The 18,665-nt window shown below is 38.5% G+C and overlaps 1 protein-coding gene and 1 long non-coding RNA gene across 2 annotated transcripts; one reads left to right on the top strand and one right to left on the bottom strand.

Moving 5' to 3' along the window:
• Positions 1-5,541: 5,541 nt before the first annotated feature.
• On the top strand, positions 5,542-6,903 carry LOC140935250 (uncharacterized). Its single transcript, XM_073384792.1, has 2 exons — positions 5,542-6,715; positions 6,755-6,903. Exon 1 carries the CDS (start codon positions 5,610-5,612, stop codon positions 6,705-6,707), a length of 1,098 nt encoding a protein of 365 aa, XP_073240893.1. The 5' UTR covers positions 5,542-5,609; the 3' UTR covers positions 6,708-6,715; positions 6,755-6,903.
• A 4,711-nt stretch (positions 6,904-11,614) lies between these two features.
• On the bottom strand, positions 11,615-13,675 carry LOC140935248 (uncharacterized). The gene is made up of 3 exons (XR_012165181.1): positions 13,284-13,675; positions 12,765-12,905; positions 11,615-12,081 (listed from the first exon to the last, which is right to left on the bottom strand). It is a non-coding gene; the product is annotated as an uncharacterized lncRNA (long non-coding RNA).
• Between the last annotated feature and the right edge of the window lie 4,990 nt (positions 13,676-18,665).

Here is an 18,665-nt window from a genome sequence, read left to right as displayed (position 1 = left end):
CCTTCGATCTACAGATACTCAAATTACAGATAAACACCTCCGTCTCCATAAACCGGTCGAAGATTTGAAGAATGCTATTCTCACCTACCACGAGATCAACATGTTCTTGCATCAAATGTTCTGGCAACAGTATCAACTCCCAAACTCTTCTGAAGGAACAAAAATTCCGTCCTGGCAATTGATGGTAATCATGACAACATATATTTAAGGTGGCCTACTTGTTAGACATTTACATATCCCAGTGACTACTAAGACCCTGTTTACATGGAGTGGGGGACCCCGGTCTAGTGGGGTAGGTTTCTTTTGTTTTGTGTGCTGCAGAGAGTGAAAACAAAAGAAACCAACCCCACTAGACCGGGGTCCCCCACTCCATGTAAACAGGCCCTAAGAACAAGTGTTAGTCAACACTTTTTTCTTTGTTTTAATTATTATTTTGATCCCTTAACCGGGGCCACCTAGACAAAGTTGACCAATCAGATTACAGGAAAAAATAACAATACATCCTGAGAAAGTTAATTTCCAATCATGATTACCACTAAAAGAAATAAACAACATGGATCGAAATCAACCAATTACACAGGGGCATATATGCCTCTTCTGTTCGAAGAGGCATATATTGCCTAAAACTTTCTATTACTCAAGGACGGCTAAAGATTTCTTGATGACCATTCTATTCACGTACAGTTTCCGAAGCTCATCTAATAAATTCCGTTCAATTTTCAGAAATTTAATTTATCAGATTTAACTCCCCAGGTTAGGCTATTTTTCGTAGGAAAAAGGAAACCTAAAATTATCGGATTCCAAAATGTGATGGAGAGAGGAATGAGAAAAATTATCATTTTCGTAATACGTTAAATTGCATTTAAAATTTTCGGGAAAATAATACCGAAGCCCTTGAAATTTCGAAAAGACTCAAGTTGTCCTAGGATGACCGAACAGATAAAGATTTTATAGCGCCGCTTAGAATGTATTTCTGGTGAACTAAAAGTATTCTGGATAGCCTTAATGTTTTCAATGAATTTAGGGGGAAACCGTCGTTGGGTGCTCCTGATTACAGCCTACAAATGTGACCTTTTGAACCCACTAAAGAAAGTCTGTGTTTCCTGAAACGTTAGTTAGAATGAATGACAGAGGCGAAAGACGTAAACGTTAGTTATATTTAAGGGTCGTGATAATTTTGCAAAGCGCGGCAATCAGGTAACGAAGAAATTGCTAAGTATGTCTCCTAGGTGCTATATTTTCTAAAGTTTCGAATAGAAACCATTGTCTGGTGAAACATTTTGCTTTCTTGAAAACCGTTTGCTATCAATATTTAAATTTTGTGCCTCCATTAACTTATTGCTTTTTTTACGAGCTGCTAATTGGCTCACAAACAACTTTCTTGGAATGTACATGTATTGTTATTTTCGTCTTTAATCCGATAGTTCAACTTGGTTTAAGAGGCCCTGGTTGCAGTAGTCGCACTGTAATGACAAATTTCTTTGGTATACATTTGTGATAAAAGTTAACGCTAAATAGTCACGATTATTTGACCTCTCAGAGGTCATTTCCAAGTCATTTTTCAAGTGCGACTAGTTACAAATATAGCCTAAAAGTCTTTTAAAAACAATTAAAAATAATTAAAACTGATAAGAATTCCATGAACAGTAAAATGCGATAAAATAAATGCGGTAAGGATAAAATATTGATAAAATTTTAAAAGGACATACACTGCAGAAAAAAAATAAAGTTTAAACCAGTCATGTGCTCTTCAATTCCCTAGCTGGTGATCGCATGAGGGTGTCGGCACGTATCCAGGTTACACCGAAAAGGATACACAACGCATTGTTAACACACACCGCATTGTTGATACACAACGCATTATTGACGCATTGTTGATTTACACTACTTCTCACCGATGAATGCACTACTTCACTTCACCGATGAATGGCTTAATAACATGGATCAGAAGAAAATACCTGTTGTTGTTCTTTTGGACATGTCCAAAGCTTTTGATAGCATTCGACACGATTTAATGTTACGTAATGCACCTATCAATGTAAACCCCGTGGGGGGGGGGGGAGTGCGGGCAAGGGGTGGGGATTTGACAAATTTTAAACTTTTTCGATCAAATTCCCCAGGGTGGGAAACGAAAGGTCAATCAAAAGTGTCAAAAAAGCCCCCACCCCAGGGGAAAAAATCTAAACAAACAATGCTATAATACTATATAAAACGAATAAAAGAACATTTCAAACACGTTGTTACTACTTTTATTTACGGTTAACGGAAGCTCCATTAAATTACTCGCTGTAATTAAGTATTCTCTCTCCACTAGCATCTCTTATCTTGAACAACAAAATCACTCCAGGAAGATTGACCATGCTATATAATATTAATAAAACGTAAAATGCTTTATAACAGCTGCTCAACATGTCGGAACAGGTCAGATCAGTGACCCATAAAAAATCCTCTGACTTTCATGTTGGAGTTTTACAATCAGATGGGAACTTGAAGATAAAAACTTTCTAAAAATAGACATTATCTGTTTAGATGACACTTTAAAGTATCGGATTATGGTGATTAAAAAAAATGAAAACTTCATACCTTTCTCCAACAGCGTGACTTTCAGGAAGCCTCGAGGGACGGACTTGGTAACTGCTTCTGAATTGATACCAGGCTTCTGTCGGTCAAAGTCAAATGTCCCGACCCCGGGGTCGCTTCGCACGATCAAAAGCCCGACAGCGGGGATAGTCCCAGGCATCAAATCCCCTCCCCTTGCCCGCACTCCCCCCCCCCCCCCCCCCTCACGGGATTTACATTGATAGGTGCATAAACTTCGCAAATCTGGTGTATCTGAGTCTGCGTGTGCCTGGTTCGAAAGCTATTTATCGCAACGTCAACAAGTCGTTAAATTTGAGAATACTGTATCTGATCCCTTACCCCTCACGTTTGGGGTACGGCAGGGATCCATCATGGGCCCGGTGTTGTTTACATTGCATGTAAACGACCTCTTTCGAGTTCCAAAACATTGCGAACCACTCGGCTATGTGGATGACACCAAGCTCTTCCTTGGGTTCCCGCCAGCGAACTTGACGACGTTATCTCTCAGTAAACGAAGATCTTAAAGAAATATCGATTTGGTGCTGTATAAATTCGCTGCTCATTAACCCTGACAAAACAAAGCTTCTTTATGTGGGCGTCCCACAACTCATGAGGACATTACCTACCCCCTTACCAAGTGCGACAATGCTGGGAACTCAAATCAAGCCTGTAACAGTTGCAAAGGACCTGGGAGTGTTTATAGATTGTCATCTTAACTTTAACGAACATATCACTAAAACTGCCTCTGACTGTATGTTTAAAATAACGAGAGTTAATAGGATAAAGCATCTGTTAGATAAAAAAAACTTTGATCTATCTTATAAATGCTTTCGTTTTCAGCAAATTATTTTATTGTTCGACGGTATGGAGTAGCACGAGCAAGAAGAACGTTAGAAAACTTCAGCTAGTTCAGAACTATACCTACAGAATCGTAGCTGGTTTAAGAAAATACGATCATGTTTCAGAAGCCCTGAAGTCCCTTAAATGGCTTAACGTAAGGGATAAACTGCTTTTTAACGACCTAGTCATGGTGTACAAATGCTTAAAGAACCTAACACCTGGTTACCTCCACAGACGCTTCCAATATCGCGCAAAGACTCAGCAAAGAGTCACAAGACAGAACAAAGACCTTACGTTGCCTCGGTATAGGCTGGCCACTGGCCAATAGACTTTCAGCTACCGTGGGGCAAAACTTTAGAACAGTATAGCTAAAGATATAAGAGACACTGGAAATTTTAACGATTTTAAAAAGAGAATTTTTAAATATCTTTTTAATTCATAGATAGTTTTTTATTATTGAAATGTAAATAGCCTTTAAAATTAACGTTCATTATTATTTATAGAAATTCGTTATTTTATCATTAAAATGTAAGTAGTTTTCTAGTTTATTTTATTTATTTTAATTCCTGTATGTATGGCGGAAGAGCCCCCAAGGGGGAGCTATGCAATAAAGTATGTATGTATGTATGTATGTATGTATGTATGTATGTATGTATGTATGTATGTATGTATGTATGTATGTATGTATGTATGTATGTATGTATGTGTGTATCTATGTATGTATGTATGTATGTATGTATGTATGCACATGGGGCAGCCTGTCTTCCGCTCCCTCGGAAACCACTTCATGGTGAGGAATCAGCACCACATATCCAAAAATGACATTGCGCAAAATTTTGAGGTTTTTGGACAGTGCCAGAGCAAACTAATGATTGCCTTTTTTTTAATGCTTTTTACCAAAGAACTGGAATCAAACCAGTAAACAAACTGTGCGATTCCATCCGCGGAAAATAATTTCTTTACATCGGTTTTAATTAGCCTTATTCTTACTTTATTGTCTTATTGTTTGAGTTGACTTGTGTGGGGATGTTTGTAAGTTGATGGATACCGTACACATCAGCTAAATCAGAACGGTATTTTTAACGTTATGAGGCGAAGCAAAATTACAGCTTAAACCATTCAATAAATGAAATTCAACCTTTTCAGCATCAAGTTTATCAACCAAAGTTTCAAGATGAGAGAACGTTTTCTGGACTGAACATTTTCTGAACATTTTAATGAACTGGGAGGTCTATACCAATTAGCAATGAGAAAACACTTGGATCTTAGTTTACGAACTTCGATATATAGGTTTTCCAGGCATTGGTTGTCGGGACGCAAAGAAAAATTTATATTAAAGCGAACAGAGAAACAAACGCCCTCACTGAAGCTTAATATAACACTCGAAATATCATGATTATATTTATAACAGTTTGTTAAAAGCCATGGGCACTTTCCATTCAACCAAAAGGTCCGGTTGGAATATTCGGCAACTTCCAGGAGCAAAAAGAACAGTATTTTCCAAAATTTCCAAAAAAGAGGACTACCTTGCGAGGTATACCCAAATTTTCAAATTTTTTTCTTTCCCGGAAGTTCTCTTAAAATTCTCCTTGCTCCTCCAGGAATATCTAGAATTTTCGGCTGTTGAACGGTTTGAATTTTGAAAATTCAACGGAACCATAATTTCTGGAAACCTTTCTGCGAAAATTCTCTACCATTTGTCGCTGTTTCAAAATTTTTGAAAATTTAATTGCATGGACACGTCTCTTGTTTCGTTATCGAAAAAATACCCTAGAGGGCGGTCGACAAGAATAACTCTCAACTCATCAATATGCGCATATGCCAATACTAAAAATTGCGTAGATTAACGTGCACAGATGGTGACGATGATGTTAAGTTTTTTTCGCTGGTTGTGCTTTATGCACGCAATACAATCAGTCTCAAGCAGCAGGCTGTTTCGTCTTGGTCAATGGCTTCCTGCCGACAGGAACGTCACTGACGAATGGTTGGCCAACGTGATCCACGAGTGTCAATGTAAATACAAAGATAAGTTAGAAATGCTTTTAACTCTTCACCCACAAGCTGAAGACGACGAATCAGCTCTGTGTGTACTTCGATCTACAGACACTAAAATTGCAGATAAGCACCTCCGTCTCCATAAACCGGTCGAAGATTTGAAGAATGCTATTCTCACCGACCACGAGATCAACATGTTCTTTCATCAAATGTTCTGGCAACAGTATCAACTCCCAAACTCTTCAGAAGGAATAAAAATTCCGTCCTGGCAATTAATGATAATAATAATCGACCACATCATGACAACAGCTCCGATGTTTAACAAAACTGCATTGGTTGGCTTTCCAATCAATGCTATCTTGAACTGGCCGATGGCTACCACGGCTGGATTTGCTGCCTTCCTGAAAGACAAAGTCAACAGGTTGTTCAAGAACATTCTCAATTATTGGGGAGAGTTCCTGTCAACTCCAGAGTCTTGCTATGTCTTGACTGACCATCCTCGACAAGGTTGGTTTGGTGAGGATGCGATGGAAGCAATGCCAAACTTTGTTGAGGAGTTTAAATGCGATCCAGATGCCCCTCATTATGGTTTCAAGTCATGGGATGATTTTTTCACCAGAGAGTTTCGTCCTGGAGTTCGTCCAGTCCAATTCCCAGACGATGATTACATTGTTGCAAACGCCTGTGAGTCGGCCCCTTACCAGATAGCTACATGTGTCAAAACGAGGGACTTCTTTTGGATTAAGAGACAACGGTACTCTTTGCATTTTTTGCTGAACAAGAGTGACCTGGCCAAGAAATTTCATGGTGGAACCGTCTACCAAGGGTTTCTAAGCGCCACCAGCTATCACCGATGGCACAGCCCAGTGTCGGGTACAATCTACAAAACAGAACTTGTTGATGGTTCTTATTACTCGCAGACCCATAACATTCAGGACGACCCCGCATCACCCAACATGTCTCAAGGATACCTGGCACAGGTAGCTGCGCGAGGGATAATCTACATTATGGCTGATAATCCTGATATTGGATTGATGTGTTTCGTAGCAATCGGTATGTCAGAAGTCTCTTCAAACGAAATCACTGTTAAAGAGGGGGACAGAGTCAAGAAGGGCGATCAGCTCGGAATGTTCCACTATGGTGGTTCCACGCACTGTCTTATATTTCGACCCGAAGTTAAGATCGAGTTTGATACTCGTGGTCAAACCCCAGGTCTGGATACCGACAATATTCCAGTTAGAGCTAAAATTGCGACCGTTTATCCAGCACAAGACAAGAACAAAAGATTCTAAAGAAAACCAGCTGAACTTGAAAATTGGGGTTTAGCAGTCACAGGACTGCAAAAAGCTTTAAAAGTAATAAATATTTCTGCCTTGCTTCATTTACCCAATTTCCCCATGATTATTTTGGCGTGTGCTACGCGAATTGTTTGATCAGGTGCATGCAAAACTGAGGTTTTGAGTCTGTAATCAGTGAATAAAAATTATCAGTTATGCCATGTTTTTACGTACATGGTAATAATGTGTAGAATGCATGTAAACTAACGTTTACTTTTCTCTGAGAGAAAAGTAAACGTTAGTTTACATGCATTCTACACATTTTTAGTTAGGTACTGCTTTGTGACCAAATTATAGAAGTAAAAAACGTCTGATAAAACGGACTTCACTGAGGTATTTCATTTTCTTTTCTTTCGTATTTAGATGATCTTTTCTACTTTATGAGGACTCATTTTAAACGTCGAACTTCAAATGTGCCCCTAATAGGGAAAATCTATTGTTTTCCATCATTTGCTTTAGATTCAGCACATGTGAAACAGCTGAGAAACCTGAAAAAGCCCTAGGGAGTACAAGGTTAAATATATTATGCGAAGGCCAATGGGAGATTCATTCAATATTTTATCTAAAACCTTTCAGTAGTCATATTATTTTCCAATTCTTTATGAAACCTTGCAAGAGATATGAAAATAAAAACCTTTGTGTTATCACAACAATAGTAACAACCGCTTTATTTCTCATCAAATGGGACTTGATGTGCGGTTAATTCATAACAGCTTATTACTTATGCACTATTTAGTCATCATTCTTTCTTTGATTGAGAATCTTAATGTCTGAAGTAATATATCAAGTACGAGACGCATTGTTTCACCACCGTATGAAACACTGAGTAGAGTGTTGAAAATACGACAGGCAGCGGAGTATTTTTGACGAACTTCAAGGTGTTTCATCTGGTGATGAAACACTGCTTTGAATGCTTGATACATATTCACTTCGACACAAAATGATTTTAGAAAGAGAATTAAGAGGGAAAAAATGAGCAGTTTTTCATCTGATTTCCAAATACTCGCAAACATTCATTTCCTTTGTATTGTCTTTATGAAGTATTAATGAGGTTGGGAATGATGTTGTCTGGTTATTTTCGCAAGCTTTGTGTTGTGTTGTATGTCGCTGGAGTTATCGCAACAAAATACTACCCAGGCAACCTAAACTTACCTAGATCATAACTTATGACTTGTTTATTTATCCGCACAAAATTGATTAAACAATAAAATATCATATCATGAAGCTAGGAGCAAACGGACGCAACATCTGTCCGTCATTTGAGGGAGGCGACTGTACAACATTAAAATTACGAGTTCTGAAAATTCGTATTGATGGCTCGTTGTGCCTCAGAGAAATTCTGATTTTTTGCTCGAAATTCCAAACAAGCTGTTAAAACAGCTGAATTACTGACTTTCTAACAATTTCTCTGAATTTTTTTTGGCATACTCCGTTTTTGTTTTCTTTTGTGCGGGAAAGCGAACACCCGGGGGAAGACAGGAGGTCTGGAACTGAGAAATAATGTTCTTACATTCATACAATTTCCTTTGCGCGAATACTTTTTTTGGACCTCGCCCGCCCCAGCTGGTTTCAGTGTGGCCTAGAGGTTTTGCTTTTGTTTGTGTCTGTATCTCACTAAGCTTTTACCTCGGATGTACAAGGGACGGGGGGGGGGGGGATTCTCCTAGAGGATAAAACATCAGCACCTCATGTTTTTAGTTAGTAGCTTTTCGTTCATTCCTCGCGCATATCAGTCAAGTTCAGTGATGGTCAGTATCTATGGTTGCGAGAGATGACGTCTCAAATCTCAAATCGAATCTCAAATCTCAAATCTTTATTTTAACACGGTCAAAAATTCATCAGGTTTTTTGTTACATATAAAGTATAACTACATAACAATATTTAATAATAAAAAATACGTACCTAAAGGGTCTCTTAAAAATACTACTCAAAATTACACTAAACTACACCTGTTTTCCATGAATGCCGTGTATCTAACTTAATTAACTAAAATGAAAGTTTAACAATTGCTTAAAACGATATAGAGATTTCTCTTGCCTAAGATTGTAGGGCAGACTGTTCCAGAGAGTTGCACCTCTATAGCTAGACGTCATAAGTAGGAGGTGATCAAGCCATTTTTGAGCGAAAGTACATCTATTTTCAACTTTTTTCAACAATAATAGTAAATCTTGTGGCTAAAATCATGCAAAGTGCTTATTTACGTGTTATTTTTCATGTCAAGCACAAAAATTGATTTCCAATTCTTGGTAAAATCCAAGATGGCGACCATTGTTGGTGACGTCACAGGCCCCCAGCAGCGCCACCCCCTATAAAATATACCTCAACTCGTGGAGAAGATCAAAGGCTTTCCACTAAAGGTAAAATCGTTTCGAAATACTGCAACATATCAAAAACTCTAAGGGGGATTCCATCCAACCTCCCAGCCCTCTTACCACGGTGGGAGTACGAATTTGTGTATACGTTCAAAGGTTAAATTTGTGCATGATCTTGTTATCTGCAATCACCGAGGACCGTGAATCGGGGTCAATGCACGGTGGTCGATTGCTAGGGCTTTTCCTCCCGCACCTCTCAAAACTGAGAGTTTTAGGCACAAGACAGAATAAAATGAATCAAAGGTGACGAAACTTGGCAGGGAAGTAGGTTGATAAATAACCTTTTAATTGCTTTTATTTCTTCCCTGTTGTGACGTCATAGATGATGTCCAAATTTGGTATTAGAATAAAAATTCAGGTAAGAAATGGTAAAAAATTTATATTGGTTTTCTGCATAGATTTCTATGATATCTGTTGAAAATCCCATCTTAATCGGATTAAAAGGCGTAAAGTTACAGATAATTAAAGAAATTCAAATTTCTCACCAAATGACCATATATGGTCAAAATTAGAGGTATTTTAACCCTTCGACGACTGCTTTGGTCGTTTTCGTTCCATATGCAACGATGCATATCTTCCTTCCTGGAAGCATTTAGCTTTCCATTTAAGTTAATAAAATAGTAAGCAACAAAGTCAGCAAACACAGGTCTTTCTAGTGATACCTCGTTTTGGATATTCTGACCAATCCGGACAGAGTTACACTCACAACAAAAGGTAACATTTTGGGGAAAAATCCACTGCCAATTTTGCTGTTTACATACGACTCCGTGAAAAGTAAATTTGCCCCTTTACTAAAAGTTTAGCCAGCCACAATTTCAAGCAAAGAAAGGCGATAAAGTGGGCTACAAAACCGCCAATAAAGAAGGAAAAGAAAGGGAAAAAAGAGAGCGAGAGAGAAAGATCGAAATAGATTCGCCAAAAAAAGTCCAAATTTTGGCTTTTGCGCTTGCGGGAAAAACAAAAAAGTTGTTTTATTACGTCAGATTAGGCGGAAATATGCTTTTTTCCTTACAAAACTCGTTTTTAGCTACTATTATGCTAATTAGCCGAAAACCAGTCCAAATAACAGGAATTGGTGAAAATGCAGTTTTTTCGCTACTCACCGACCGTCACAAAAGGGTTAAACTCGAGAACAATGGATGTATTGGCACAGGATCAAGGACAACGTTGCAAAAAATCAATTTGTAGTTTTTTTTTCACTAAGGGTAGGTGGTAGCCAGAATTTCATCCGATTGCTTCGAGTCGTTTTCTCCTCTCAGCAACGACTGAATAGACCGGCCGTTAATGCCGTTCAGTGACGTAATCACTCCCCGAAAACCAGGTAGTGATTTTGATTGGTTGATTGTCTAAACATTCGCATAATTATGTATAATTATGAACAATTTCAGCGGATCGCATCCCTGGCATGCGTGCGTGGAGTTCAAACATTTCGATAATCTTTATCGTAAACATCAAAACTGTCCTCGTCTTCGAAACCAAAATGTTAAATTGAACTGCGAATGAAGAATCATTGTGGAGAGTCGGTAGGTTTCTTCATTTAGAGCCTCTTTGTGGTTTCGGCAGTGATTTTGTTTATGCGAACTTTCTAAGACCAATGTTGTAATTTGACCTTCTAGCTATTTTCACCGTCAAGAGTAATGATTCTGTTAGCTTTTCTTTCTTGTTTCCTTGTTTTCTTTCTTCTTCGTTAAGGACCAATAGCTTCTTTTCAATTAAAGCAAATCGTTGTGTTATTACATCCGGTTCAGAGTACTACATGCAGTTGATAATTTGAACGTTAAACATGAATTACGATCGAAAAAAGTAAAGCAAGCCTGTGTTATGGAGAAATTTCCAAAAGATATTTCTTGGTTTGTCACTTGAAAATCACTTGAAAATGTTTAACTTTCACGGGACGAAAAAACGGATTTACCTAACGTCAAAGGTGAAATCAAACGGGCGATAAAGGCCACCTTTGCACACCTTTGTACAACTTTGACGCGCGACAAATGTTTACCTTTGCTCGCGGTCAAAGGCGAGTCTTCAGGCGATAAAGGCCGTTTTTGTCACGCCTTTAACCCCTACCTTTGACGCGCGTCAAAGGTATATTTCATTAGCATTTGTACCCCTATCAAAGGCGTCGTCAAATATGTCTTAGATTTTGGCCAAAGGTGTGACAAAAGCGCGGTAAAGTTATGTCTGTGATTAAAGTCAAAGGCTTGTGAAAAGTGTCGTCAAACGTGTCCGAGCCTCAGGTCAAATGTGTGACAAAGTTGTCGTCAAATGCGTCTGAGATTTAAGTCAAAGGTTTAATAAAGGTGTTGCCAAATATGTTTGGGTTTTTTCCTCCCCTCGCATCCGCCTCTCGCTCGTTTCGCGCTTCGCGCGAATGCCGCGTTATTGCCTCGCTAGTCATAAGCACTTGATATACTGGCTAGAATCCAATTTGAGATTTCAATCAAATTCAATTGCGACCTGGATACCGTTTAAAAAGGTAGACAGATAAGAGACTGAGTTCTCAATGTTGTACTTTATTGTCCTAAAACCTCATTAGATGATTAGAAAGCTGAATAATTCCGATTAAAACTTAAACGCATAAAAATGATTTTTTAAAACCTTTTCACGATTTATTGTCTAAAGTACTCATTGCAGTCTGTCAATGGACAATCATAATGACTGCCGCAAATTTTTGAAGCACTATAAATGTTCCAGATACACGCTGTTGTCACGGACGGCAACCTGCAAAATAGTTTAAAACACTTCTTTCACGCAAGCCAGTGCAAAAATCATGGTAAGTAAGAAATGTTCTTGATCAGGAGCCCATCTGTCTTGATGTTATCTTTGCGAAGATTTTCATTCTAGAGTGCTTTTGATTCTTGATGTAAGTGAAAGACAAACGCCATGTATCTAACTTCAATCCTCCTCTGTTGTGTGTTTCGTTCCACTGGAGACTTATCACTTTGCCTTGTTTCTTTTATCTGTGAAATAATTGTAAAAGAATATAGCAATTTGAGATAAAAATCCAGTCATAGTGTTTTAAATAAATTTTTCGGCCCCACTCCCTTTTTGTTATCGCTCCTTTCCTGCAGAAAATTCCCCTTTCTCTTTACCTTTATCAAAACTTAAAGACCCGATTAAAAATGTGCAGCGAACGTCATGCTTTTGAATGGGAACATTACATTTCGTGTACATGCATTGTCATTAAGTTCGTTATTTGTGAAATTTGACGTTTGAATCGAGCCTTCACTTAATTAAGTCCAAGAAAATTCAATGAAAATCTCCCTCCATGCCCAAAGCTTAAAATTAAACTAAAGAAACACTTTATATTACACCTAGCCCGCATAACAAGCGTTTCCAATAGAGTTATTGCGCGAGTTAGCCCCTCCCGGCCCCTCCTTCCTCTTTTTTTGCCCTCTACAAACTTAGTCTCTTGCAGAAAACTCGCGCGGAAAAGCTTGCTACGCAGGCTACTTTTAAAGTTATTGTCCAGTCACAATAAAGAAGGGACAGCTCGGTATGTTTGAATGATTATTATTAAATGTTGAAACATACCTAGCTGCCACTGTGGTGGCACAAAAATCAATGGAATATTTTAAAAATTATGCAGCCTGAGCCCCATTACGTATAGAACCCAGAAAAATCAATAGAAAGAGATACTCACGTCTGTAAAACATCCGAAGTCTTCAAATAACCACACTTCTTTGTTTGATAAACTTAACTGAATCCTGTTCAAATAAGCTTATGTACTTTCTTCAGTAATATGCCCATCAAAGTCTGGTACAGATATTTTTATTGAAGTACACTGTCCATGAAAAAAAATATATGTAAGTCTTATATTATTTCATTACCCTGAAGTAGTTTAACCAGAGTTGGAATCTTGATGTTAGTAGGTTCTTGATGGAGTTTTGACTTGAATTGCATTGTGAAATATAAGCCAGCTATTACTTTTGCAGAAATGCACTAACCCTATTAAGAAAAAAGGGCTTGATCTAATGTAAACTCCACTGTGATATAGAAAAGTTTTTATAGTTTACTGAACCAGATTTAACCATCAGAAAAGCTCCCAAGCACGACATACACGCCTGTTCGGAGTTGGTTTCCGTAAGCTTAACACAGTAAAACAACTATGAAGTTTGAAGAACAACTATTGCATGAACATATAGAAAAGAAAGACACGTACCTTTTGAACAAGTTTGTGGTCTAAACTCTATCAAAGATAAGGGTGAAAATATTTGTTAACAAAAGCTGGACTGCTTCGTACAAAAAAGCAGGTTTTGTTTTCTTCAGATCTGCGTAGTTTGTTTGTTTGCGCGGGCGGAGAGAGTTTGCAGCCGCGACAATTTCGCACCAAAAACAGGGTGTCTTGCTTGGGTTCAGTCTTCCATCGTCCAATGGTTGAGTCATTGTTTTGCGTCGCTGTCATTACATGGTATATTGATCGATCAAGGAGAAAATGATCCACTCAAGATAAGACAAAAAAAAATCACTTCGAAAAAGTACATATTCTACAACATTTTCAAAAATAATTATAAAACAGCAATTACAATGATTACCCGCCCGTGTTCGGTATTGTCGTATAAATATCTTTAAAACAGTATTCAAATACAACTTTTTAATTTCCTTTGTCGATATCAGTTTCGACATAGGTGTTTGTAGACGTAATTCATTGCATATTTGCTCTCACCTTTCAGCACCATTCAAGAGTGTTGTAAAAGTGTAGCGGTCGTATTTGACTTCATTTTTGACTAGTGTCAAAGGTATGGTCACAGCCACTACACTTTTGACTTCATCTTTGACGTGCGTCAAAGGTAAAGTCAAAGTTACCAGCATATTTGACAACGACTTTGATAAGGGTTAAAGGAATAGCAAAGCATTGATTCATTTGACTTCATCTTTGACGCGCGTCAAAGGAGAAGTCAAAGTTGTTAACAATTTGACTTCACCTTTACCGAGGTCAAAGGAGTAAGCAAAGAGCTTATATATTTGGCGACATCTTTGACGCGCGTCAAAGGTGAAGTCAAAGCCAATACCATATTTGACTTAACTTTTGACTCGTGTCAAAAGTGCAGTAAATCCAATTTTTCGTCCCGTGTTTTTGTATGAATGAGTAGTGACGTCACTGGAAGGCATTAACGGCCGGTCGACTCAAACGTTACTGAGGGAGTATTAATAACGACTCGAAGTAATCGGATGAAATTCAGGCTAGGTATGTGGTGCTGTGACGCATTTATTGTCACGAAATTCGTCATAATGACGTCACAATCACGTATTTTGTGACGAAAAACGCGTCATAGCACCACATACACTAAGCAAAAAACTACAATTTTGATTTTATGCAACTTTGTCTTTGCTCCTGTACAAATACATTCATTGTTCTTACGTTTATAATACCCTAACTTTGACCATTTATGGTTATTTGGCGGGAAATTTGATTTTCTATTATTAGCTGTAACTTCACGCCATTTTATGGGATTGAGATGCGGTTTCCGCTATACATATTCTTTTTGTGTAGCAAAAATGTCTGTGACGTTTTGAACACCGTACTGCATTTCAAATTTTTGATGTTATTGCTAAAAATTGGTGTCACTTATGATGTCACACTTTCAAGAAACGTCAACAACACCTTTACAATGGTAAAAATTGAAAGAAAATTTTTCTCTAGTTAAGTAGTTCTAAAGTCTTGCTTCATTTGGAATGTAAACTACTCTTCTGTGAGCCAAAAATTGAATTTAAGAAGTTGCGGGAGGAAAAAAGCCCTAGCAAATGACCATCGTGATATGGGCATTTGGCTGTCTGTTTAAGTAAACTTTTCGTTGTCATACAACACAATATTTCTGTGTAGTCTTGGTCTCTATGGCAGCCCAGTAAAATCGCCTTTCCGCGACTCTAGTTATAGTAATAAAAGCTGATACCAGAAATTTCAGTCAAAAATATTAGCACAATTTTCCACTAGCACAATTTTCTATGAAAAGTAGAGTCCACTCAAGAGCTACTCTCGTAAAAACTATTTATCATCAGTGAAAACGAATTATTTTATTAAGTGGACTGCCTCAAGGCACGCCCACTTCATAAAATGGGCTTTTTTCCTACATCGAACAATGAACACTTACAATTGTCAACCCAGTAACCCAGAAGGCGTTGCGTTGCATTGATCGAGGTCATTCGAATTCAAGAAGCACTGCAAAAGAGATGTGAAAGGATTGGGCTGCGGCAATTGCAAATTTGGGCTGTTGAGCGCTGCGATGGAAAGCGTTTTGAAGGTGGTAAACAGCACTGTTGCAGCGGTACAGAAAATTCCCGAATCACGATCTGCTCTGCAATATGGCTGCGGAGAGGCTTTGAAATCAGAAAGAATGTTTATTAACGGTCAAAGCATAGCAGTCGTTAGTTTAAAAAAGTAATGCCAATCAATATTCATGGTAAATGGTGGAAAATAGACAAAGTTATGCCGCAGAACAACTTTTAACAACAGAAAGTCAAAAAGCAGTTGTTTCTTTATTTATTTTGTTATCCAGGCGTTGCAAAGGCGCCTGATACAGTAAAGATAAGTTTAAATAAATCTTTAACATTGAGCAACAATCTGGCTTTGTAAACATTTGACAGCCGCAGTCACTCATCTAAATGTAAGAACAGCTAAACAAAGCACGTAGACACTATTTTAGAGAGAATATTACACAGCGAATAAGTTCTGCATACAGTTTATACCGACGACAGCTGACATAGTGATAGCTTTGATTCGCTCAAAACACGCAAAGTTGACAATGCTCACACCGACGTTCTTCCACAATCCTTGATCTGTTACATGTTACATTTTCTTACCAAACTTGAAATTAACCCATATTTCCCTTTGCAGTTCATTAACTTTTTTCCAGTGGATTAAATACTACTTTTTATTATATGGAGGAGAGTGTTTTACTGGGAACTAAACCACTCGTAGATTCCATACGCCACTTCGTCGACGTGAACCATGGCGGACGGACGTGAACCTTCTGGTCCCGTTTTGACGAAAGATACCGAGTCTTACCAGCTTAACCTTAAATGGTGCGAATTACAATCCCTTAAGCTAAACGGGGAACGATTAACGTGGACGAATAACCTTGAATCGTTAAAGAATTTTGTGGAAAATGGCTTGAAACTACAAGGAAAGTGGTCGTCGCCCGGAGGAAACGTAAAGCAATTCAAAAGTTCTAACAATAATCTTGTCATCAACTGGTATAATAAGAAACAGCTAACCCTTTGTTTCCAAGGTCGAGATGGTCCCTCCTTAAAGGACAAGTTGGTCAAGTTTATTCAAAATAAACAGGGAACAGAAGCTGATACGCCTGTCTCGTATGCTTCAACAACCGAGCAAGAAATTCCGCCTTCGCAAGAAGCCAATGGCATCTGCAGTAATCGACTAGCTTCGGCCGCCGACGCCGAACTTGAGAACAGTATTCAAGAGCGATCGAACTCGGTTATCAGTGCTGATACTGAGGGCTTAAAACTGGATTTACTAATTCTTCAGAAAAAGGTTGAAGCAAATACAAGCCTTCTGTCGACGAAATGCAAATTACAAGAAACCGCTTTTAGCGCCGAGCTCCTCGATTACAAAGAGAGGTATGAGAAGGTGTTATCGACATTATCTAAAAAAGATAATGAAATTGAGGTGTTGGAGGAAAAGTGTTTTTCCTATGAGAGCCAAGTTTTGTCCTTGCAACAAGAAAATGATTCTCTTAAGCTGGCAATGAAGATCATTATGCAAGAAAGAAGCGAGGGCGAATGCCGCCAACAAAAGATATGTGATTGTTGGTCCCAAGTGGGCACACTTGGGAAAAGTGTGAATGATAAACATATCCAACGGCCGTTGGCGGCCTGCAATATAGTAACTCAGAACAGATTTGAGCCCCTTAGAAGTGAGGTACAATTCCAAGTGAGAAATGAGGACAACTATACTGCAAATAACGAAGAAAGTCGCCAACAACAGCAACAGCAACATTCACATGTTGATTCATCTGAAGCGAGCCGGGCATTTGATTCAATTCCAACTAGTCATAACCGCTATCAGGCCTTACTTGTCTCTTCTCCTTCGAGTCAAGTATCCTCTGAGATGCCACTGCATCAGTCTGGAGCGCACGCAAATACCTCTCGAGTTAGTGCAAATAACTCCAAAAGCGGTGAAGTCGGAAAGACAAGACCCATAGTGCTTATTGGTGACTCAATGATAAAACACATTGATCCAAAAAAGCTTTCGCAAAGACATGTACATAAATTCTCATATCCCGGGAAAACCACTGCTGAAATAGCTGAAGCTGTTGACAACATCGCTGTTGCATCCGCGGATCCTTCTCACGTCATCATCCATACTGGCACCAACAATCTTCCGTCGGAGTCTGCCGATTCATGTGTCGCCGATATCAAGAGCCTTGTATTGAAGGTGAAGAGCAAGTTTCCTAACTCAAGCATTGGTCTCTCGGGTATAGTCTACAGAGAAGATATCAACGTCGATGCTAAACGCATTGAAGTTAATGAGAGGGTCAAGCTCACAGCAGTAGATAATAACTTTACTTATATTGATAATTCGGTTATTGACGCCTCAGCATTAAATGGTAGTAGACTTCATCTGAATGCCAAAGGTTCGTCATTGCTGGCCGTGCAATTTATTAAGTTTTTAAGATCTGGTTCTGGCAAGTATAATCAGTCTCTTAAGGGTTTTCAGTCCTCAGCTATCCAACAACTGGTAAAGCTTCTGATGGAACTGGGAAACCTTCCCTCTCCAGCTCGCAACAGGAGACGCCCACGCTAGCTTCTCAACCGAGTGACGTATCATCAGGTATTCCTAATCAAAACGTTGATTCATTTGAAAGTACAATTCTCTCTGATTTTCTTCCTTCTGGTCGTGGTTTTAAAATTGCAGGTTTAAACATTAATAGTCTTACAAAGCATATTGATGAACTAAGAATTCTCCTTGCCGATCGCTCCATTGATATTCTCTCAATTAATGAAACTAAACTTGATGACTCTATCAATAGTTGTGAGGTCCAAATACCAGGCTATGAATTTATTCGTCGTGATAGAAACAGACAAGGAGGAGGAGTAGGTTTTTATATAAAAACCTCGATTAATTTTGGAGTTCGCTCTGATTTGAATGCACCCAGTCTTGAAAATTTATGTATAGAGATTCGGAAACCAAACTCCAGGCCATTTCTGATAGCCACTTGGTACAGACCTCCTTGCTCCTCAATTGATTTATTTTTACATTACGAATCATTTCTTGAGAAATTAGATTCCCTCGGCCTAGAATATTATCTGCTAGGTGATTTAAACTGTAACCTGGCCTCTGCACAATATGATTTAAATACTCGACGCTTATGTGAAATTTCTGATTTATTTGGGCTTCAACAGCTTATAACTGAACCTACTCGCATAACGGAATCCTCTTCAACATTAATTGATTTAATTTATACAAACTATACTGACAGGGTAGTCTGTTCCGGAGTCTCTCATATTGGTATCAGCGATCATAGCCTTATTTACGTTTATAGGAAATTATCTCTCACTTTTCCTTCAAAAGGGCACTCAACCA

The sequence above is a fragment of the Porites lutea genome, chromosome 4 (genome assembly GCF_958299795.1).
Source record: "Porites lutea chromosome 4, jaPorLute2.1, whole genome shotgun sequence".
In the NCBI taxonomy this organism is placed as follows: domain Eukaryota; kingdom Metazoa; phylum Cnidaria; class Anthozoa; order Scleractinia; family Poritidae; genus Porites; species Porites lutea.
This window is presented reverse-complemented; position numbering and strand designations above follow the sequence as displayed.

Excerpts from the sequence above, each read along its gene's own strand:
- LOC140935250 (XM_073384792.1), top strand. The coding sequence starts at position 5,610 with ATGTTCTTTCATCAAATGTTCTGGCAACAGTATCAACTCCCAAACTCT.